This window comes from Ixodes scapularis, unplaced genomic scaffold (assembly GCF_016920785.2).
Source record: "Ixodes scapularis isolate PalLabHiFi unplaced genomic scaffold, ASM1692078v2 PGA_scaffold13__105_contigs__length_92229423, whole genome shotgun sequence".
NCBI lineage: Eukaryota > Metazoa > Arthropoda > Arachnida > Ixodida > Ixodidae > Ixodes > Ixodes scapularis.
The window spans coordinates 24931934-24951847 of record NW_024609839.1 but is presented as its reverse complement, the minus strand read 5'-3'; the positions used below and the strand labels follow the sequence as shown (position 1 = coordinate 24951847).

Here is a 19914-nt window from a genome sequence, read left to right as displayed (position 1 = left end):
GGCTACAACACTGAATACGTCCGATGTTCAGCGCCCTCCTGCGAAAGACATTTCGTAACATCCAGTAGCTTACAAATTGTTATCACATTGATCGCAAAAATTGATCGCTTAGCGTCGCTATCTTCGTAGCAGACGTCCTTGTCACTCCGTATCTTGAAAAAAAGTGGCCTGCTAAACATTTATGCCGCCTAAATACTTTTTTTTTAATTCACAAGAAATAGAGAGGGGAAGCCGCAATATCATTTATCACCGAGACATAACATTTTCGAGGGCGTATGGCAGTCAGTTCGCAACGGATCACACACCCATAAGGGAATAAACGCTACTCAGCTTGGCATCTGTGGTGTGGCGCTAGTAACCTGTACTAGATGGCGCCACGTGTTGTTAAGTTTGATGAGTAAATAAAGGAATAAAGCAAGTCACTTCAGTTCTCTACCGGCTACCTTACTTTGGAGTACGTTTCCTCTGCATGGTGTCAGAAGTGGCGGCAGCCACTTCTGAGACCATGCAGAGGAAACGTTCGATTTATCTGCACAAAAAAGAGATCGAATTTATAGATGCATGGTAAGCGGCACGCCATTGGTTGTTTCGGCGTTGGTTGGCTGTGTGGTGTTTTCTTGTTTGAGCCGTTTTTAACAAAACTTCAGTTCATAATCAGCGCTTGTACTGTGCTCTTCTCTCGTCGTCTTCGTCTTTTTGCGCGCTGTTTCCAATTTCCGAAGTCATGAACCAACTCGCTTGCATCGCCACCTTAATACAGTTCATATCTTCTACGGTAGGCTCTTTTAATTGTTTTAACGGCTACGGCAACCAACCCACCCACCCACGACGCGGCGTGCCCGCTACCTCACATTTTGCATCAACAATGGCTAAGCACCACTGGAAGTTCAAGGAATGTTCGGTTGCCTGCAACCATCCAGCGGCCATTCCAGGAGAGTCTGCCGGATACTACGCTCTGAATGCTGGAGACAAGTGAGGTTTCTTTATGACTACCTCTGGGTGCTGTGCCTGTGCGGAAATCCAGCAACGACAGGACTTCGCAAGCATCGAGAGCATCTGCAGCGAGTGGCACAGGTGACAGAATTTCTGTGGCAGCGTGTCAGACTGGGGTTTCCCAAAAAGATGCGACCAGCCACACCTACCCAGGGTGGGTTGACTATCTTGGGTGACGTCGATGTACCTGAAGATGTTGCGAGGACTCTTGCAAAAGGCCCAAAATACTGTGTAGAACCGCGCATGCAACCACATGAACTTATAGCCTTAGTGCGAGAAGTGTCTGCAAAAGCCCCTGCTGAGGAGGGGGACAGGTGCACGGTAGAAGGGGTGGATTGTCTGGCGCGGTGCGCTAACAAAAGGTCTTCTAACCCCACGGGGAACATGTTAGCACAAATAGTCTCCCTTTTCCAGTGTAACGACCTTGGGTTGCTGCAGGCAGACAAGGAGGGAGGTTTTGTGGTGCTGGCAAGGGACACACTGGACCTAAAAGCATGTGATGCCATTTGCAAAAATTTTAGACCAACTCCATTCGAACCAAAAAAGGTCAAGAGTGCCGCCCTAAAACTGTGCTATAGCCTTGAGCTTTCACAGTTGGAAAACAGCATAAGAAAGTGTAAGACAGGTAACTTGGAGGTGTTCTTTTCGGCAAGGACCCATCAGCCTGACACGCCGCTTCGGGCCATTGTCAAGGAGAGAGGATCTTGGCAAAGAATGGTCAGCTATTACCTGCAAAGGCATTTGAGTGCTCTGGAGCTTCATGATCCCTTCCTTGTCAAAAACTCGCAGTCCCTTATTGAGTCCTTTAGTAAGGACGTTCCCGACAACTCAATGGCGTTTTCAGTCGATGAGGAAGAACTCTTTTACTCTGTGCCCCACAAAGACTTGTTCCTGGCGGTGCGTGAGTGCATTGAAGAAAATAGTGTTGTTACCTTCCAGAATGCCAGTGGAGTGGGGATTGACGGTTTTTTGGAACTCATAATGTTATACTTGCAGTCCACCTTCGTCCTTTTTGACGGAAGCTACTATGTACAGAGAGAGGGCATTTGCATCATCAGCTCAAGCGTTGCTCCGGTGCTATGCGACATTTACCTAGCGAAGTTCGATAGGTCTTTGGAAATGGCATTGTGTCAATAGGTGTGCAAGATATACAGATATGTTGACGATTATCTGGTGTTCTTAAGGAGTGTCGGCAGAATGTCTTTGCAGAAGGGTGTGCATGATGTAATGCACGTTTTCAAGCGCTGCTCTTCAGGCCTAAAGTTCACTTACGAACTGCAAGACGGTCAGTACTTGCAGTTTTTGGATTTACGGCTGCAATTCACTGGGCAACATGTTTGTTGGCGCTATAACCGGCGAACCAAGAAGGAAATCCTTCCCACTCTAAACTTGTGAAACGAAATATTGCCACGTCATGCCTCCAAGCTTCACTGTACAGGTCCTGTCACCATGCTGCCATGCTTGACAGCTATGAAGCTCAGGTCAAGTGACGTTTAGGAGCAGGATTTCCTCTTTCCGTTTTGCTTGGTGTCTCCCTGACACTCTTGAAAAACGTCAAGAGCGGTTCTCAGGAACCAAAAGTAAAGCCTAAACAAAGGCCTCAGGTTGTCCCATATTTACATAAGGTTTACATAATTTAAAAAAAAAAAGTGGCTAACCGGTTCAATGTGCCAATGGTTTTTTCAGCGCCTCAAAAATTAGCACAACTTTGCCCGCGCGTAAACCAAGCAAGCAGTAACAAGATGTCATGTACGGTTAAGCATATCAACAGTTCGTGGATTGCGTTGTGGGTGTCATTTCCAAAATTCCATTGTCATGCGGACGGGTTTATATAGGACAATCGGGACGCTGCGTCAACGAGAGAATTTGTGAGCATGCGAATTCCCTGCGGTCAATGACAGGAGGTCACTTGTACGTACATTGCAGAGACTGCCAGTGTCACCCCGTCTTCCAAAATACCTTAATCATTGGCAGGGGGCGCAGAAAAGTGGAAAGAGAGGTGCTGGAGGCGCATGCTATCGAAAAATCTGGCGCGGGGCACTGTGTCGGCCAGCCTTCGGTTTATCTGCACAAAAAAAAGATCGAATTTATAGATGCATGGTAAGCGGCACGCCATTGCTTGTTTCGGTGTTGGTTGGCTGTGTGGTGTTTTCTTGTTTGAGCCGTTTTTAATAAAACTTCAGTTGATAGTCAGCGCTTGTCCTGTGCTCTTCTCTCGTCGTCTTCATCTTTTTGCGCGCTGTTTCCAATTTCCGAAATGGCGGCAGCCCGCAGAGCCACTCGTCTACGCCGATTCGCCGAGGCGGTCTCGACAGCGGCAGCTCGTGAGTTTGCGATACGCAATCACCGGCAGCAGCGAGTCGGGGAAACCGATGGCGGCCGCACCCCCTAGCTTCGTCATGCAGCCACCGCAGCAGTTCGACTTCAAGAATGCGGGTCAGTGGCCGCAATGGGTAGAACGCTTCTAGGACTATTCGTTCGCATCGGGTCTCTACGCGGCAAAAGACGAAGTGCGCACACGAACTTCGCTCTACTGCATGGGACCTCAAGCACGAACCATCTTGACTTCACTCGCACTCGGGGAGAACGAGCTCGGCGACTACGCCAAGGTCAAGGAAAAGTTTTACGGCTACTTCGTGCATCCCGTAAATGAGCTGTACGAAAGTGCACGGTTCCTCAGACACGCTCAGCAGCCTGGTGAGTCAGCGGACGCATTTTACACGGCTCTTTGTAACATAGGGAAGCGGTGCAACCACCGGCCACCCGAAGTTGAGGACCGTCTGATAAGAGATCGCTTCGTCGTCGGTTTGCTTGATAATAAGCTATCAGACCGACTCTGACGAAACTCAAAATTGACGCTCGAAGAAGCTTTCGTTCAGGTGCGTCAGCACGGAGATTCCGAAGCGGAACAAAAACTTCGTGACTCAGTGGCATTATGACCACTGTGTTTTAAACATGGATGCGGCCAAGGTGAAACAGCACCGCCCACCGAGACAAGCGCAAGCACAAGCGACGGGCGGGTCAGTGACCTCCTTATGCATCTACTATGGACGGTCTTCCCATTCGCGTTCGGAGTGTCCCGCCAACAGAGCGGCTTGCAATCTGTGTCACAAGAAAGGGCACTTTGCTGCAGTCTGCCGGGAAAGAAAAGGGAAATTGTCGTCGGCAGAACTCGCGGCTGTCAGCGCAAGAGACGGTACCAGAAGCAAGTTCGCTGTTGTCACGGTGAACGCACTGGCCCTGAACTTTAAAGTGGACAGCGGTGCGGAGGTATCCGTCGTACCAAAGCACGTTCTCGGGAATCCCAGCGCATCTTCAGCGACCGGGCGGACAGCTGTCTGAACCGGGTGGGCATCCACTGGAGGTTTTGGGGAACTTCACGGCCAGTTTGTCGTAGAAGGACAAGTGAGTGTGACGCAGGAGTTGTACGTCGTCCGTTCCCAGACTGTGCCTCTTTTGGGTTTCCCTGCAATTCAAGCCCTGGGAGTCGTGAAGTTCGTGGACCACATCCCAGAAGTTCCTCTGCAACAAGCCGGGGTGGTCGTTCCGTCTGAGCTGTTTCAAGGAATGGTGAGCCTCGTGGCGAATACACAATTCGTCTGCAACGAGAGGTTGTTCCAGTTTCGTTGCCTGTTGCAAGGCGGATCCCGATTCCACTGCGAGACATGGTCAAGTCTGAGTTTGACAAGATGGAAAGCAAGGGCGTCATTCGTCAAGTTGTCAACCCGACGCCATGGGGTGCAGGACTTGTAACGCGGAAATCAGCTGGAGGGTATCGACTGCGTGTTCACCTTACAAAGTTGAACAAGGTCATCCTCCGGGAACGCCACATCCTGCCCATGGTTGTCCAAGTTTCGGGTTGTCTCGGGAACGCACGGGTTTTCTCGAAGCTCGACGCCACGCCAAGCTTTCACCAAGTCAAGTTAACGGAGGGTTGTCAAGAGATGACGACCTTCATAACTCCTTTCGGGCGTTACTGCTTTCGCCGTCAGCCGTTTGGCATCACCACAGCGCATCAGTATTTCCAGCCTGTGATGGCTAACATTTTAGAAGGGCAGACGTGCACCATCAACATGATTGACGATATCCTTGTGTTCGGTCAATATCGTGCGGAGCATAAGCAGCGCCTGACAGAGGTGTTGCAGCGCTTGATCAAGGCGGGCCTGACACTCAACAGGGAAAAGTGCAAGTTCGGCGTGACAACTGGTGACTTCCTGGGGGTTGTCGTCAACGAGCACGGCATCTAGCAAGACCCTAAGAAGTGTGAAGCGGTTCAAGGAATAGAACCACTGTTGGACGTTGGTGGGGGGATATGGAGGCTTCTCGGGATGGTGAACCACGTGGGCAGGTTCTACCACACCTGCCGGACACGACTGCTCCCCTTCGAGCCTTGCTGAGCAAGAACGGTGCCTGGACCTGGGACCCGGATCAACAGGCTGACTTCCTGAACCTGAAAAGGATGCTGTCTTCGGAGGTCTGCATGGCCAGGTACCACCCAGCGCTACCTACTATCGCATCGGGGGACGCCAGCTCGTTCAAACTCGGTGCGGTGTTCTACAAGACCAGTCTTCAGGAGAGCGTCGGGCGGTGGCTTTTGCTTCCCGCCCCTTAACACCCACCGAACGAAGGTACTGCAAGACGGAGAATGAGGCTTTAGCGATCACCTGGGCCGTTCAGAGATTTGATAAATACGTCCGAGGTCTACAGTTCATGGTGGAGACCGACCACCTGCCCTTGACGTCTTTATTCTGCAGCATAGACGTAGATATGCTCCCACCAAGGGTTCAACGCCTCCGCCTCAGATTGATGAGGTACAATTTCAAGGTTCTTCACGTTCCCGGCAAGTTGTTGGCAACGGCTGACACTTTGTCCAGGAAGCCGTTGGAGCAGGCATCACCAGCGGTCGGTGCCGTGGAGCTGTTCGTCGAGAGCGTGGTCCAGGGCATACAGGACAAGTCACCAGTGAGACTCGGCAGGTTGCGTTAAGAGCAAGCTTCAGACGGCGAGTGCGTCATACTCTTGAAGTACTGCGTGCAAGGCTGGCCCTTGAAAACCAAGGTGGCGCTGAATATCCTCAAGTACTGGAAACATAGGGGCGAGTTCACGATGTGCGACGGGTTGCTCCTCAAGGGGAGTCGTTTAGTCGTCTCAGCATCACTTCAGGGTGAGGTTCTTGGGTTCATCCACGAGAGTCACCAAGGCGTGAATTGTCGTGCTCGAGCACGTGACTCGGTGTGGTGGCCTGGTGTGAGTAAGCAGATCAAGTCCATGGTAGTGAACTGCGAACGGTGCGCTACTACAGGGATTCAGCGTGCTGAACTTCTCATCTCATCACCTTCCCCTGAACTCCCCTGGCAGCAGCTGGGAATAGGTTTGTTTCATTTCATCGGTCAAGACTTTTAATTGATTGTTGACTACTTTTCGCGGTATCCTGAAGTTATCACACTCAAGAGCACTACATGTTACTCGGTGATCACTGCTGTGAAGAGCGTGCTTGCGCGTTTTGGCATTCCAGAGGTCGTTCGCAGCGAAAGCAGCCCGCAGTTTGCAGCTGTTGAGTTTGCCAACTTCGCGCGGGACTATGGTTTCGTACACACAACAAGCAGCCCGCGCTGCCCGCAGTCCAGTCGAACGCGCGATCCGGACCGTCAAGGACCTACTGCGAAAGGGCGACGATCCGTTCCTGGCACTCCTAGTCTTCAGGGATACACAGGGGCGATCCGGATTCAGCCCGGGGCAACTTCTGATGGGACGGCGACTGCGGACCAGGGTGCTCAAACCACCAGAGAACTTGAAACACGAGTGGCCGTCGACGTTGGTGTTCCTCGAGAGGGACAGGCAGGACAATCGTCGACATACAGCGAAAGAACTGCGTGGGCTCGTGGGGGGCGACAAGATGTGGGTAAAAGACGCTCGGTGTAGTGTGACGGTGCTGAGTCGAGCACAGCGCCCACGGTTATACATAGTGGAGACGCCACAAAGGTTTCTGCAGCGGAACCGCAAGCACCTTGTTCCGTACCGTCCAGACTGACGCAAGGCACACCGAGGACTACTTGGTTGATCCATGTCACGTGCTTCTTCACAGCTGGAGCATGAACGGTTAACCATTTCTCCATCACTGTCCATGCTGTTGTGGCCATCTGGACACTCAATTGAAGCTTTCTCTTTTGAGGCCAGTTTAAAGAGCTTCAGTTCACTCGCGTGGGTTGTTGCCGTGTACTGGCCGTTGTTTACGCGGTAGGTATCCGATGGAAGTACCTCTAAAACCGTGTAGGGTCCTCGGTACTTAGGCTGCAGCTTGGTGGACTCTCCAGTAGAAACAGGTGCTCGTTTCATCACTACCACGTCACCTACTGCACAGTGGAGCGCGTCACAGTGTCTCTGGTCATACCGTCGTTTAGCGCTAGTTTGACAATCTAGAACTGCCTGCCTGGCTCTCTTCCAGAGTTCGTGGACGCTCCGTTGGATTTCTGTGTCAGGTGGGACCAGTTCTAGGAGGTTGCTTCCTAACGCTGGCACAATCCATAAAAAAGTTAAAGTGGTGAACGGCCTGTTGTTTTGCTGACAGTGTTGTTGATGTCTGCTTGTACCCTTTTGCAGATGATGGTCCCAGTCATGATGGGTTTGATACTGTGTTGATGCTGCAACTGCTGGGATCTGTATTTGGTTGATCCGTTCGACTTGGCCGTTTGCCTTAGGTAGCTGTGTCAAAATCAATGTGTGCTTGATCCCCCTTGTTAGGCAGTAGTTTTCAAAGTCCCTTGAGGTAAAGCAACTTCCTCGGTTCGTTATGATCCAGCGAGGGAAACCGTAGTCGGAGATGAAATCGTCCAGGAGCCTGAGCACATACTTCGTTTCTGTGCTCGTTTGTACCAAGTTTGTTTGGCTACGCAAGTAGCCAAACAAACTCGGTAAGGTTGTCGACTAGCACCAACAGGACATTGTTGCGCTGTGTACTTTTCACGAAAGGACCCAAGTGATCCACGTGGACATTTTTAAACGGTCGCAGACCTGGTCCGATAGGGTTTAGCTTGCTCTGCTGGGTGCTTGAGTGAAGTTAACCATTGTCGCAGACTGCAGTGTTCCTAAACACATGGGAATCCGTGAAACCTCAGTTTTCCCGCTGGTTTGAAGAACTGTGTGACTATGACAATGTCATACGGCACAGAGCAGGAACAGACGGCACAGACCGCGCAGACGCAGTCGTTCCACTGACCACACGATTTCCACAATTTATAGTCTGCTGGAGTGATACTTCTGATTCGTCTCACTTGTACGGTGGCTATCGCAGTACACCATGTTTCAAAAACCTGCATCCGCCTTTTCAGGAGCACGCCTGAAAAAACTGTTCTGCTCGCATCAGTGTGAAACTCGGTCTCTTTACGATGGTTGAATAGTGCGAGTACGGGAGCTGACACCAGCTTCTCGTTGAGTTGGTGAAGGCTTAATCTGCCTCTATGCACCACTCGAAAATTGCTTCGGCTTTTAACAGCCTATGCAGAGGTGGAGCGATGCTTGAGTGTTGCGGTACAAACTTTCGAAAGGAGCTCACGAGCTGAAAGAAACGTCGAGGTTCGGTCGCACTGGTCGGCCTGGCCATGTCGCAGATCGCCGAGAGTTTTCTGTTTCCTGGTCGGATCCCCTGAGGTATCAACACCATTCCCAAGTACTCAACTTCTGTCCTCCAAAACTCACACTTCGACAGTCTCCGAATTAGACAGGCCTTGAAAATTGTGTACAACACCTGCTGTAGCTTTATGAGCATCTCTGGCCAGTCCTTGGCGGGTACCAGGATGTCATCTAGTAGTGGGTCTAGCACCCTTGAGATTATTCGCTGATAAACAGGAGGTCCTTTAGCTAGCCCAAAGAATAGACGCAGGGACTTAAAATGTCCATGTGGAGTTGTGAGGGCAGCCTTCTAGATGGACGACTCATCCATGGCGATTCGGAAGTAACCATGGTTCACGTCTAGAACACTAAAGAGAGAGTTTCGAACGAGTCGGTTCAATACTTCATCAACCCGTGGTAGTGGAAAGCTGCCCTTAACGGTTGGGGCACTCAGGTGACGGTAGTCGATTACCATGTGATATTCCCCAGTATTTTTCTTCACCAAGAGAGCAGGGCTTCTGTACTCCCAGTTGCTGTCGCATATGAGGCCAGCAGCCTTGAGGTCGGTTGTAATATTGCTCAGAATCTCGCGTTCACTCCAGGGTGTAAGGTATGGCGACCTTTTCACAGGCGTACTTACTGTTTTTTTTTTTTTAAATTTTCATCGTAAACACATTTGTACGTCCCAGTTTAGTCATTTTCTTCGCGAAACATGTTTGGTGCTCGTTGAGGATTTGGCACAGCTCATGTCCCCCTTCCCCCGTCTTTGGTTATGGTGGGACCATTGTTGACTTATTCTGCTCTTATCGGTGCGAGTCTCCTCTCCTGTTTCACAGGCTCGCTTTCAATGACCTGCGGCAGCACGCTGTATACATGAGGTACATGAAAATTTATCGGTGAAGACTGGCATCGTGACACGACTTGTCCTTTTTCAGAGTGATGTCGCAGTCCACAGCACCAACGACGGGGGTGTCTGTCTTGCCTCCTCTCATTTGGCAAAAAATGTCGATTTTTCCACCCGTTGAGAAGACACGGGGTCCCTCCGTTGTCTCATTCCTAGTCGTAACTATAACCCACTGGATGCAGTTCTTCGGAACTGTCAGATTTCCCGATGCGTGAAGTACTGCTCTGTTGTCGTCCATCTCCACATGGAAATCCTGTAGAAATAGATAACGACGCTCATCCACCAGTGCAGGTCGTTTATGCGTCCTCATCAGTACAATGTGAGGGAGGTCAATGATGTCAGTGCCTATAATCACGTCGGGTCCGGTGAAAACACTGTCTCAGACAACGCGCATTGTGGTATCATCCACCTCGTGCTCATCGCAGGGAGTCTTGATACGCACCTCGCCCAGTGACATGCCCTCTCCGCCAACTTATCTTAGTACTTCTCTGTTGCCTTGAATTTCTTTACCGAGACGCTTGGCACAGTGCGCCTTTATGAGGCTCACCTTTGGCCCGGTGTCCAGAAGAGCAATCAAAGGTTCTGCCTCGATTTCAACCTGCTTGACGTTTTCCGACGAACAGGTCTTGTTTTCACAACGCACTGTAATCGTTTGTGGTGCATCAGACTTACATTTAGGGCAGTTTCTCGTACCATGGCCCTCTCCTCCACACCTCGTGCACGCTCGTGGTTGAGGGGGCTTTGTCACAATTCTTCACCTAGTGTCCTAGTTTTTGGCAATTGTAGCACTTGAAGCCGCGTGTTGTCGTTTTGTTCTGTTGCGGCACGGAGGGTAGCTCTGTTGATGACCTGGGTCTAGAGGTTCCAGTTGACGCGAACTTCGCATCTCGGCTTTTCTCGAAGTGCTCGTAGCTTTTTATATCACACAGGAGGTTGTTCACAAAGTGGAGTGTTCGATTCCGGATAGCGTAACTCAGCCGTCTCAACAGCTGTCCTGTTATGACCTCTTCGTTCGTTTCTTCTACGTTTACTCCAAGACGAAGGCAGAGTTTTTCTTTTTCGCGAACGTATGTTTCATGACACTCGCCTTTTCACTGGACTCGTTGCTCTATGATTCGCCATTGTTAAATTTTGGTTGGTGGGCACACAAACGCGTCCCGAAACGGCGCTTCCCAGGCAGACTAGGTTTCGCATGCCATACAAGTTGACTGCTGGCTATCGTGCGCGGGTCGCGAAAACTTGAGCTTCGCCATAGTGATTTTTTCGTCGTCGTCCCATCTTGCCAAGTCGGCGACCTGGATGAATTCCGTGATCCGCTCGTTGGCCACGATATCACCCTCAAGGCCCGTGAGCTTGGGAACAGCTGCCAACGTGTCTGGAGCCACCTGCATGGCGATGTCCAAAGGCGCTGGTCGACTCATCTGCGACAGCGTCAGGCGTTCAAGGAGTTCTTGATTCTGGCGCAACATTTGAGCCATTATCTCCATCACGACCGGAGCATTGTCATGAACTGACAAGGCGGGCTTAAAGTCCTTCTTCCAGATTGTAGGTCACTTGAGTTTGAAGTTCCGACGTAGCGTGGTCTCACTGCGTCACACATGGTTTTTGGTTAGGCTTCGCAGCGTTGGATTCTTGTCGTCGTTGACGTACCACCACAACTCGTCGCCGATCCATGTCAGCAGTAGTTGTATCCACATTCTGATTGTTATGGAAAACTGGTGGTTTATTTAGAAACTCATAATGAAGTAAACTGATACAAACTCGGACTTGTGGTGCGAGCAGGATACCCGTCCAAAGGCCTCGGTGGTCTTAGTACAATATGGCGGATACTCAAAAGGGGTGAGGTCCATCACACTAATACTGACGCTAACACATAGAACATGTTAGGATAATCTGTATACTTCTGAACCCCCAAGGAAAATATTTATTATTATAATTTTCCATAAATTATGGCGTAGTAATGGGCTACTATTAATATGTCCTCAGAACTTTCGTCTACGGCATACTGACTTCACCATTTTGTAACTACTAGGTTCAACAAAACGTCACAAAACAACTATACCACCTGCTACTTTGTTGCTACTTCGCTGCTGCATTGTTGTTTAAAAATGGCCCTAGCATGCAGCACAAGGTCAGACTTTCGCCAGAGCTCAAGTCTGCTGCTACGCCAACATGGACGCCGCGACGCCCTTTCTTGAATCTTTTGTTTTGGCACAAGCTCGCAATAATAAATTTTTAGTTTTCTCAGTTATGATTATGTTTCTTTGCTTGTCATTCATGGCATTTCTGGAGCAGGTGCAGGGTAACGTTTACCCACACTCAACGCTCGTATAAAGACGACAACGACGATTCCCAATGAGGGCTACGAAGGCTAGTGAACTAAGACGGGAAGAATTGCGAACGATGACCACCGACCACGAAGAGCCACGTCAAACGGTGGCGAGCTGTGACGAACGAAGACAAACCACGACGACGGTTTACGACGACGATCTAAGACGATGACCCACGATAACGACCTAGGCCGATGACCTAGAACGACGACCATGGACGACGACCTTCAACGACGACATACTACGACGCCTGCAACACTGGCAACCAATGTTGATATCGAACGACAAGTAAACATTCTCACGACAAATGCAGCCCCAATGAAGTACCCGACGAAACATTAACCACGATGAACTGTGAGAATGTCAAGACATGCAGGCGGGGTTTAGAGCGTAGAACACACAATGATGCTCCTTACGAAAACCGTAGCCTGCGGAAGCGGAGCAGACTATGCTCACCTTTTTCCACCAGTAGGTCATGGTAAGCCAAAAAAAAAAAATGACTATAAGGACAATGGACTAGCCGGCACTGCACAGACTGTGACAAAATTTTCAAAAATGCTAATTTATTACAAAAGACACCAGTGACTTCAAATATACGTAATCAGAATGAAACTTTAAAAAAGCAGATAATTTCATTGGGATCTGCTTGCCAGCCAATTCGTAAAGAACCCTAATTTTTTGTCATTAACTTACGGAGTATAAGACGAGTAAGTTTATGTTAACACTATTTGAAAGTCTAGTTAGAGACTGGCTACATTATGCGTATATAACTTCAGACATCTTTAATATAGATTTATAAGCGAGCAAAAATGACATGCATTTTCAGCATTCCGGTAATATGCCGTTAGTCTACTTGTAGAAAGAGGATGCCAGCTGGGCGTAAGACCTGTTTTTCTCCATTGTCAAAGAACCAGCCGGACCAGTGGCACACACCATATCTTCGATCGACATGGTGCTCAGACTAGGTTACAAGCAAGGCCGCAAGCTTGGAGACCTCAAGGCCCGCTTCCGGGAAAACCGCCGCCCGGCCAACACTGGCGTCGACCCCTGTAGCCGCACCACGGATGTGCTAGACTCCCTGCGTCGCCGGAAATTCGACCGGATTGTCTGGAAGGCTGGCACGCCGGGATTCCTCACAAGGCGCTCGAGATTGGCCTGCCAGAATAGAAGTCAGCAGTCCATGGCGGCTGCAAAGACCACCGTCGCGAAAACCGCTGCTGGGCCTGACGCTCTTCACCCTCTTCAGCCGCAACGTCAACCGCTCGCTCTCGTCTACAAGGTTCATTTAAACCTTGACCACCATTCTTTTCATTACCCTGGACAAAACCATTTCATCATCGTTAGACGCCGCGCTGTGGGCCGCCACGGTATGGGCGACTTGTCTTCCTGCGGCGCCGCGGCCAAATAAATATATATTTTTTGTTTAAAATCCACTTGCCTTTTTATTTTTAATCAAACAAGCCAGAGAGTAAGAATCACGCTCTTGTGAATCACTAGTTTGATGCCCTTAGTTATGTTATTTTTTCTGCACGTAAACTGAAGATGCCGCCCGAGGTGCAAGCTAATTTCTTGGAATGGCGGTTATAAAACTTCTATGCTGTTTGTATTCATAGGATACCCGATATATTATTCCGAATAATAAAAGCATTTTATGCCCCAGCTACGAGTAAAATGTTTACATCGCCACGCTCAGAGCACAGATGACTCTGAGAGCATCTAAAGCTTCTTTTTATTCGTACAAGATGTGGTGGGGATACTCTAAGCAATTGTGAAAATTCTCTTCACAAATATGCCTCTTGACATGCTATCGTTTTTCAAAGTATGTTCTTCATGATTCTACAAAAATGTAGCGGAGAAGCCAGCATATCGGAGACAGAGATAGAAATAAATTAATGAGCGTGATCTACTTAACTGGATACCACAAACATGACAAAGAGATCAGCCAATATTCACTTTCGTTAATTTTCATCCACATAACACGCAAGAAAGAAAAGTATAAATAAAGTTCTTCAAGCTTACCTTTATAATTAAAGCGTGGTTTACATTTATACCTCATGTAGTTCTTAAAATAATTATTATTATCTTGATTGATATACGTCTATGACGTTTATGTTCGAAGCTACGCAATGATAGTTGTTTTACGTCCCTATTTTGAACAGTTCATTTTCTACAGCTTTCTGAATTCGAGCAGAAATTGAGCAGGTTTGCCAGTTCGTGTTGTACAAAAGCTGAAATAATTAACCTAAACTAAACCTATCGTTGGTCGCAGACACTACTACAGGAAAACTAAAGAGAATGCTGCGTAAAGAAAAGTCTGTAAACAACAGCTAAGCATAAAAGAATCCAATCGATTTCCTTTGCATTTCTTCACCCAGTAAATTCTAATTTTCTCTTTCAAATTGTCTTCATGTAGTTTTCAAAATAAATTTAGTTAATTATAGAAAAAGGCTATCCCATAAATTTTATTTTAAGTTAAGTTAAGTTCACACATGGACCGCACCCCGGAATGAGTGCTGTAATTAAGCACCGAATCTAGAACGGATTGAAAGCTGCATTTCCCCTTTTAACCGCTGTGGTTCTTTCCATGCAATCAGATGTACCGCGAAGGAGCTCGCCAAATTTAAGCCAATTTTATGAGATTCCATGCTGGCGATAGAAACGCTCGTGATGTCGAGTTTCATTTTGTCTGCTGGCACAGTGAGGTAACAGCATGTTCAAGGAAATGTAAGTTTTAACGATATTGGGCCAAGCTCAGTACTTCGACGGAGCTCATTTGCTTAAACTATCGTACAAGTTGTTCTCAACCATTTTACAATACTGCAATGACAAGCCCTGTGATACCCTTCTAACATCTTCACATCAAACTTTAAGCGGTGCCGTAGGAACCACAAAGCAGCGCGCCAGAGAAACACGAAATATGGAACAAGTAGAGCAATCCTAGGGTAATAGCTTAGACTATTAAGGTTCTGCATAAAGTGTTAGTTATTGCCAAAATATTTTTCTTCCGTTTCTACGGCGTTTTTTTTTGTTCGCCACCTAATTACCAAAGTGCCAAACAATATCCAAAGAAGCCAGATGGGAACCAAACGACCAGACAGGACAGTACAGCCTAACACTGACGGATGTTTGGCAATATATGTCAAAAATTCCATAAAAACTCTGGGCCAAAATTATTAAGTGTGAATATACTTAGATTTTTGGGGCTTCCAGGGAAATAATTTGCCAAACGAAAAAATATTGGTGCTAAGAGCTGTGCTTTTTTGGCACGAACCTTTTTATATTAGTTTTATTATATAAAGTGACGCACGAATGCTAAATTTTTTGCTGTTTCCAGGGATCTACTAGAGATTAATTAGCGGCGTGCTGCATATTTCAGCAGGCCCCAAGTCTGGTTACCGAACATGACAAATTTGGTCGAATTTAAATAAAACCACCCATGCGATAACTCCATATAATGAGCTATCACCAGCATGTTGATTTTATAAAAGCGCTGAACATAAAAAAGGAAATACAATACTTACAAATGAAAGGTCCTCCTCAAAGTCGAATATAGAATTGGCGACTCCTTGTGCGTCTCTGACTTTCGGGTCAATTGCAGTTATCATTCGCGCAATGTACTCCTTGTAAGCAGTTTTTTGCGCTGCAGTCAATGCCTGCAGAGCTTGCCCACTAAGCGGATCGGTCGACGGTTCTTTCAGCTGAAATATTATACATATTTTTGACTATAATTGCTCTTTATGACTATTCTGATAATGTGTATAGGTGGATTATTTGTTCTGTTTTGGGATTCATTAAGATGAACGCTTAATTAATCAGATCCATGAGTTTAGGAACAACGCACCCCTCGAACATTAAGTAAGGCACGCACCTCTAGCACTTCCAATGTGCCCCTGTAAAGAGGCACTCTAGGCATTAGTATGGCGATTTGGGCCAGTTTATTTTATTTGATTTGTGATCGTAGATAGGCGCCGGAAAAGCACAAGGATAAGAAGAGAGTAGATTGGCGCCGAAGAAGGAGAAGGACAAGCGCCAGTGTTTACATCTCTTCTTTTCCTTGTGCTCTTTTGGCGCCTATCTGCGAGGCGCCATAAAGTTGGATATTGCTAAAATGTTACCATTCATTTGTTTTGTTTCTTCTCGAAATTACATGATTAATGTGATTTGTCATTTAATTTTGCAGGCATGTTGAACTAAAATAAAAAGAGGTACATAAATGTTTTTCTTTCTAACAATAATTAGCAGAAATCGTTTAAAATGCAAGATGTGTAAATCAGTAGATAAAATGAGTACATTTATGTTTTTCTTATAGTTTTAGTTCTGCTGCTTGTACCCCACGCTGCAGGGGTCATGTAAAAATCCTGTAGTATCTACCGAAAAATAAACAAATGAATCTAATAATTATATTCTAGTTTGAATCGTAGAATTAGAAGCAAACTGAACTTTGTCTCAACACAAGAACATACGTTTGGCTTCACGCTCGATTATTCTACAGAGGAGCGTTTTCCAGAATGGAGCTCATGCGCACTATTTGCTGCTTCCAATTATGTGTAATACGGGTGTTGATTTTTTGTACATTTCCCCGTGGCAGACAGTTCAAATTAAATTGCCCAGCAGAAAGTTACCACCCCAAAGAGAGGGGTCACGGTAAATGCACTACAATGTGGATGATTGATGCACGTTTCCTCTTTTGCGTTCAGATGGTTTGCACGTGCTTCACCATGCCAACAAAATCAGCCGTTCCGAGCTTGCGTGCTCACGAAATCACAGTGGGAAATAAGCTACCAGCCATCAACTGGAACTAATCGCAACCTTATCTATCGCTGACCAAGGTCTTCATTCTTTCCCAACTGTATAATAGGGCTGCGATATTATCAACGGCATCAGTAGCGCCACACGTTAACTAAGATCAGTAACGCTTTGCAATTCGCTTCTGCGGGCAGGATAGCAATGTTACTTTTCAACATTTGTTTAAAAATCAAACAATGAATACCCTTTAGTGTTTTAATGCACATAATGGAAGGCTTAGTTTGTGCAGCGAAAGCGAGAAAAATTAAGGCCTGGCTACTCGAGAAAAGCAAATTTATGAAATTTTTCACCAGCGAGGATTTTTCACCAGCAGTACGCGAGGCACGGTGGAAACTGATTGAGTTTGCGAAACAACAAGGAAAGCAGTACAAGATGCGCTCGAACAGATTAGTCATTGATAACAAAACATTTTGTTTCAACTCTGCAAAAAACAGTATACATGAAGAAAAAAAGCCATTGGAGATGTGTACACGCCGCCGCCCACCCCAGTCTTTTCAAGTACGCAGAAACACCCAGTCATGTTCGGTCGTTTTTACAAATATAAGTGTTTTAACGAATTGCGACGACCTATTATCACTAACTGAATCATGCACTGCCGACCTCGTCATTCTGACAAAAGCGTGGCTGAAACCCGAAATTGCTGACTCAGAAGTGTTCCCCCCAATATGAATTGTACCTTACACAGATGCGACAGACTAACAAAGAAGGGTGGCGGTGTCCTAATCGCTATCCGCAATCATATTAGTGCGTCACAAGTTAATGTTCCAGGTAACCTCGATATGGTATGGCTTCAACTTCACTCTCAGTGTTCCGATATCTTGATTGGTGTGTGTTACAGAGCATCCGATCATCACGCTAGTTTCATTAGCGAACTTCATGACTCCCTTTCGTTGATCTTTAATACCCTTAAACCAACTGCATTGGTCATCCTATTTGGCGACTTCAACTTTCCGAATATTGATTGGAACTCTCTTTCAAAAGGTCATCAGTTTGATAATGAGTTCATCGACCTAGCTCTCACGTTTAACCTTTCCCAAATGATAACTAAACCAACAAGAGTACCCATCACTCTAGCAACATTCTTGACCTGTGCCTTACTACTGACCCCTCACATGTGAATAACATCACTCATCTTCCCGCTATTAGTGACCACGATGTTATACACTTAAACCTGCAGTTTGACGTCGTCATCAAATCATGCCATTATAAATTTATTAAAGACTACAATAAAGCTGACTATGATACAATTAATAGAAATCTTCAACAGTTTTATGATACTTTTCATATCAACTTTCATCAAAGAACAGTTGAGAAAAAATGGAATCTCTTTAAAAACAAGGTAAGACCTCTGACTGACACGTACGTTCCAACCATCAGAATTAAAACGAACAATGCGAAGCCTTGGTAAAACAAGAAAATCTCCAAATTAAGTGCTCGGCAGAAACGACATTTCAAGCAAGCTAAAGAGAAGGACAATACTATTGCATGGGATAATTACAACGCGTCTGCTAAGGAATATAAAAGAGAAGTGAAAAATGCAAAGAAACCATTTTTTAACTTCGACCTTCTTAACATTTTAAAGAATATGCCTAATAAGTTCTGGGAGAACATTAATCCTGAAGAGCACAATTCCATCCACCTGACTAATATGAATGGAACTCCCGCATCTGATAGTGAAAGCGCCTCACTAATAAATACCTACTTTAGCTCAGTATTTACACTAGAAAACAATGACAGTATTCCTCTCCTAAATCAACTTTCTCATTCTGCTATGCATTCTATTGAAATAACATATTTAGGTATAGTGAAAGCGATAGAAAATCTCAAAACTTCTGCTAGCTCCGGCGATGACCAAATAAATTCTAAATTGCAGAAAAACACAAAACATATCTCATCCCAATTTTATTTTTCAACAGTCACTTGATGTCGGCAAGCTTCCGTCTGACTGGAAAATTGGTAGAGTCATCCCTATTTTTAAAAGTAGAGATCGTAATGTTGTATCGAACTATCGCCCAATATCTCTCACCAGCATCTCATATAAATTACTAGAGCACGTCATTTTCTCTTCTATCATGAAATATCTGGAAAATTACGATCTGCTTTTTGAAAATCAACATGCTTTTCGTAAGACATATTCGTGTGATACTCAGCTAATACATTTCATTCATGAGCTTCACAGTAACCTTGACAAGAGATTACAGACCGATGTCATTTTCATAGACTTTTCTAAAGCATTCGATAAAGTGCCCCACCAACGTCTGCTACAAAAACTAACCCAACTGCGTATTCATAATTCAGCAATCACTTGGATAAAAAAATTCCTATCCGATCGTACACAATATACTGTTGTAAACGAGTCCAGTTCACCTCTTTCTCGTGTAACGTCCGGTGTACCCCAAGGTAGTGTTCTTGGCTCCTTGCTGTTTTTAATATACGTTAACGACCTTCCTGCTAACGTAACATCTGAAATTCGCCTCTTTGCTGACGATTGTGCTCTATACAGACCGATGAGTAATAATAATGATCACCTACTCTTGCAGGCTGACTTACTAATAATAGATGAATGGTGTCAAAAATGGCAAATGACAGTTAACGTAAATAAAACGAAACTATTGTCTCTCACCAGATCACAGTCCCCATCACTCTTTTCATATCAACTCAACGACACAATTATTTACCCCTGTACATCTTATAAATACATCGGCATTCATTTAACCTGTGATCTATCTTGGACAACTCACATTAATTTTATTTTATTTAAGGCTAATTCATCATTAGGATATCTTCGGCGCAACCTCAAACTGGCCTCACCTGAAATTAAAAAATTTTCATATATTGAATTTGTTAGATCTCGTCTAGAGTATGCGCCTTCTGTATTGTCCCCATGGCAGCATTACCTAGTTATGAAATTAGAGGCAATTCAAAACCGAGCTTTAAGGTTCATTTTCTCAGACTACTCTCGTTTCACTAGCGTAACAGGCCTAAGGAGCAAAGCTAACCTTCACACACTCTCATTTAGGTGCATTCTTTCTCGACTAACCCTGTTTCATAAATTATACTATAACAATGCCTCTATTAGAGCATCCCTCTTCCTTCCACCCCACAGAATATCTCTCCGACATGATAACTCCCGCAAAGTTCTCACGATTTTTAGTTCAATTGTAGTATATTATAATTCCTATCTGCCCATGAAAATCAAGGACTGGAATTAATTACCCGATAGCGTTCTAACCGACACTAACTCTGATAGATTTCCCGAAGAACTGATCAATT

General features: G+C 46.1%; 1 protein-coding gene across 1 annotated transcript in view; it reads right to left on the bottom strand.

Annotated features, from left to right (window-relative positions):
• LOC120844440 (neprilysin-1-like) overlaps window positions 1-19914 on the bottom strand; it is a 114156-nt gene that overhangs the window by 71687 nt on the left and 22555 nt on the right. The window contains exon 6 of the mRNA XM_040216230.1: window positions 15357-15533. Coding sequence (XP_040072164.1) covers window positions 15357-15533 — 177 coding nt within the window. The remainder of the gene's footprint in view (window positions 1-15356; window positions 15534-19914) is intronic.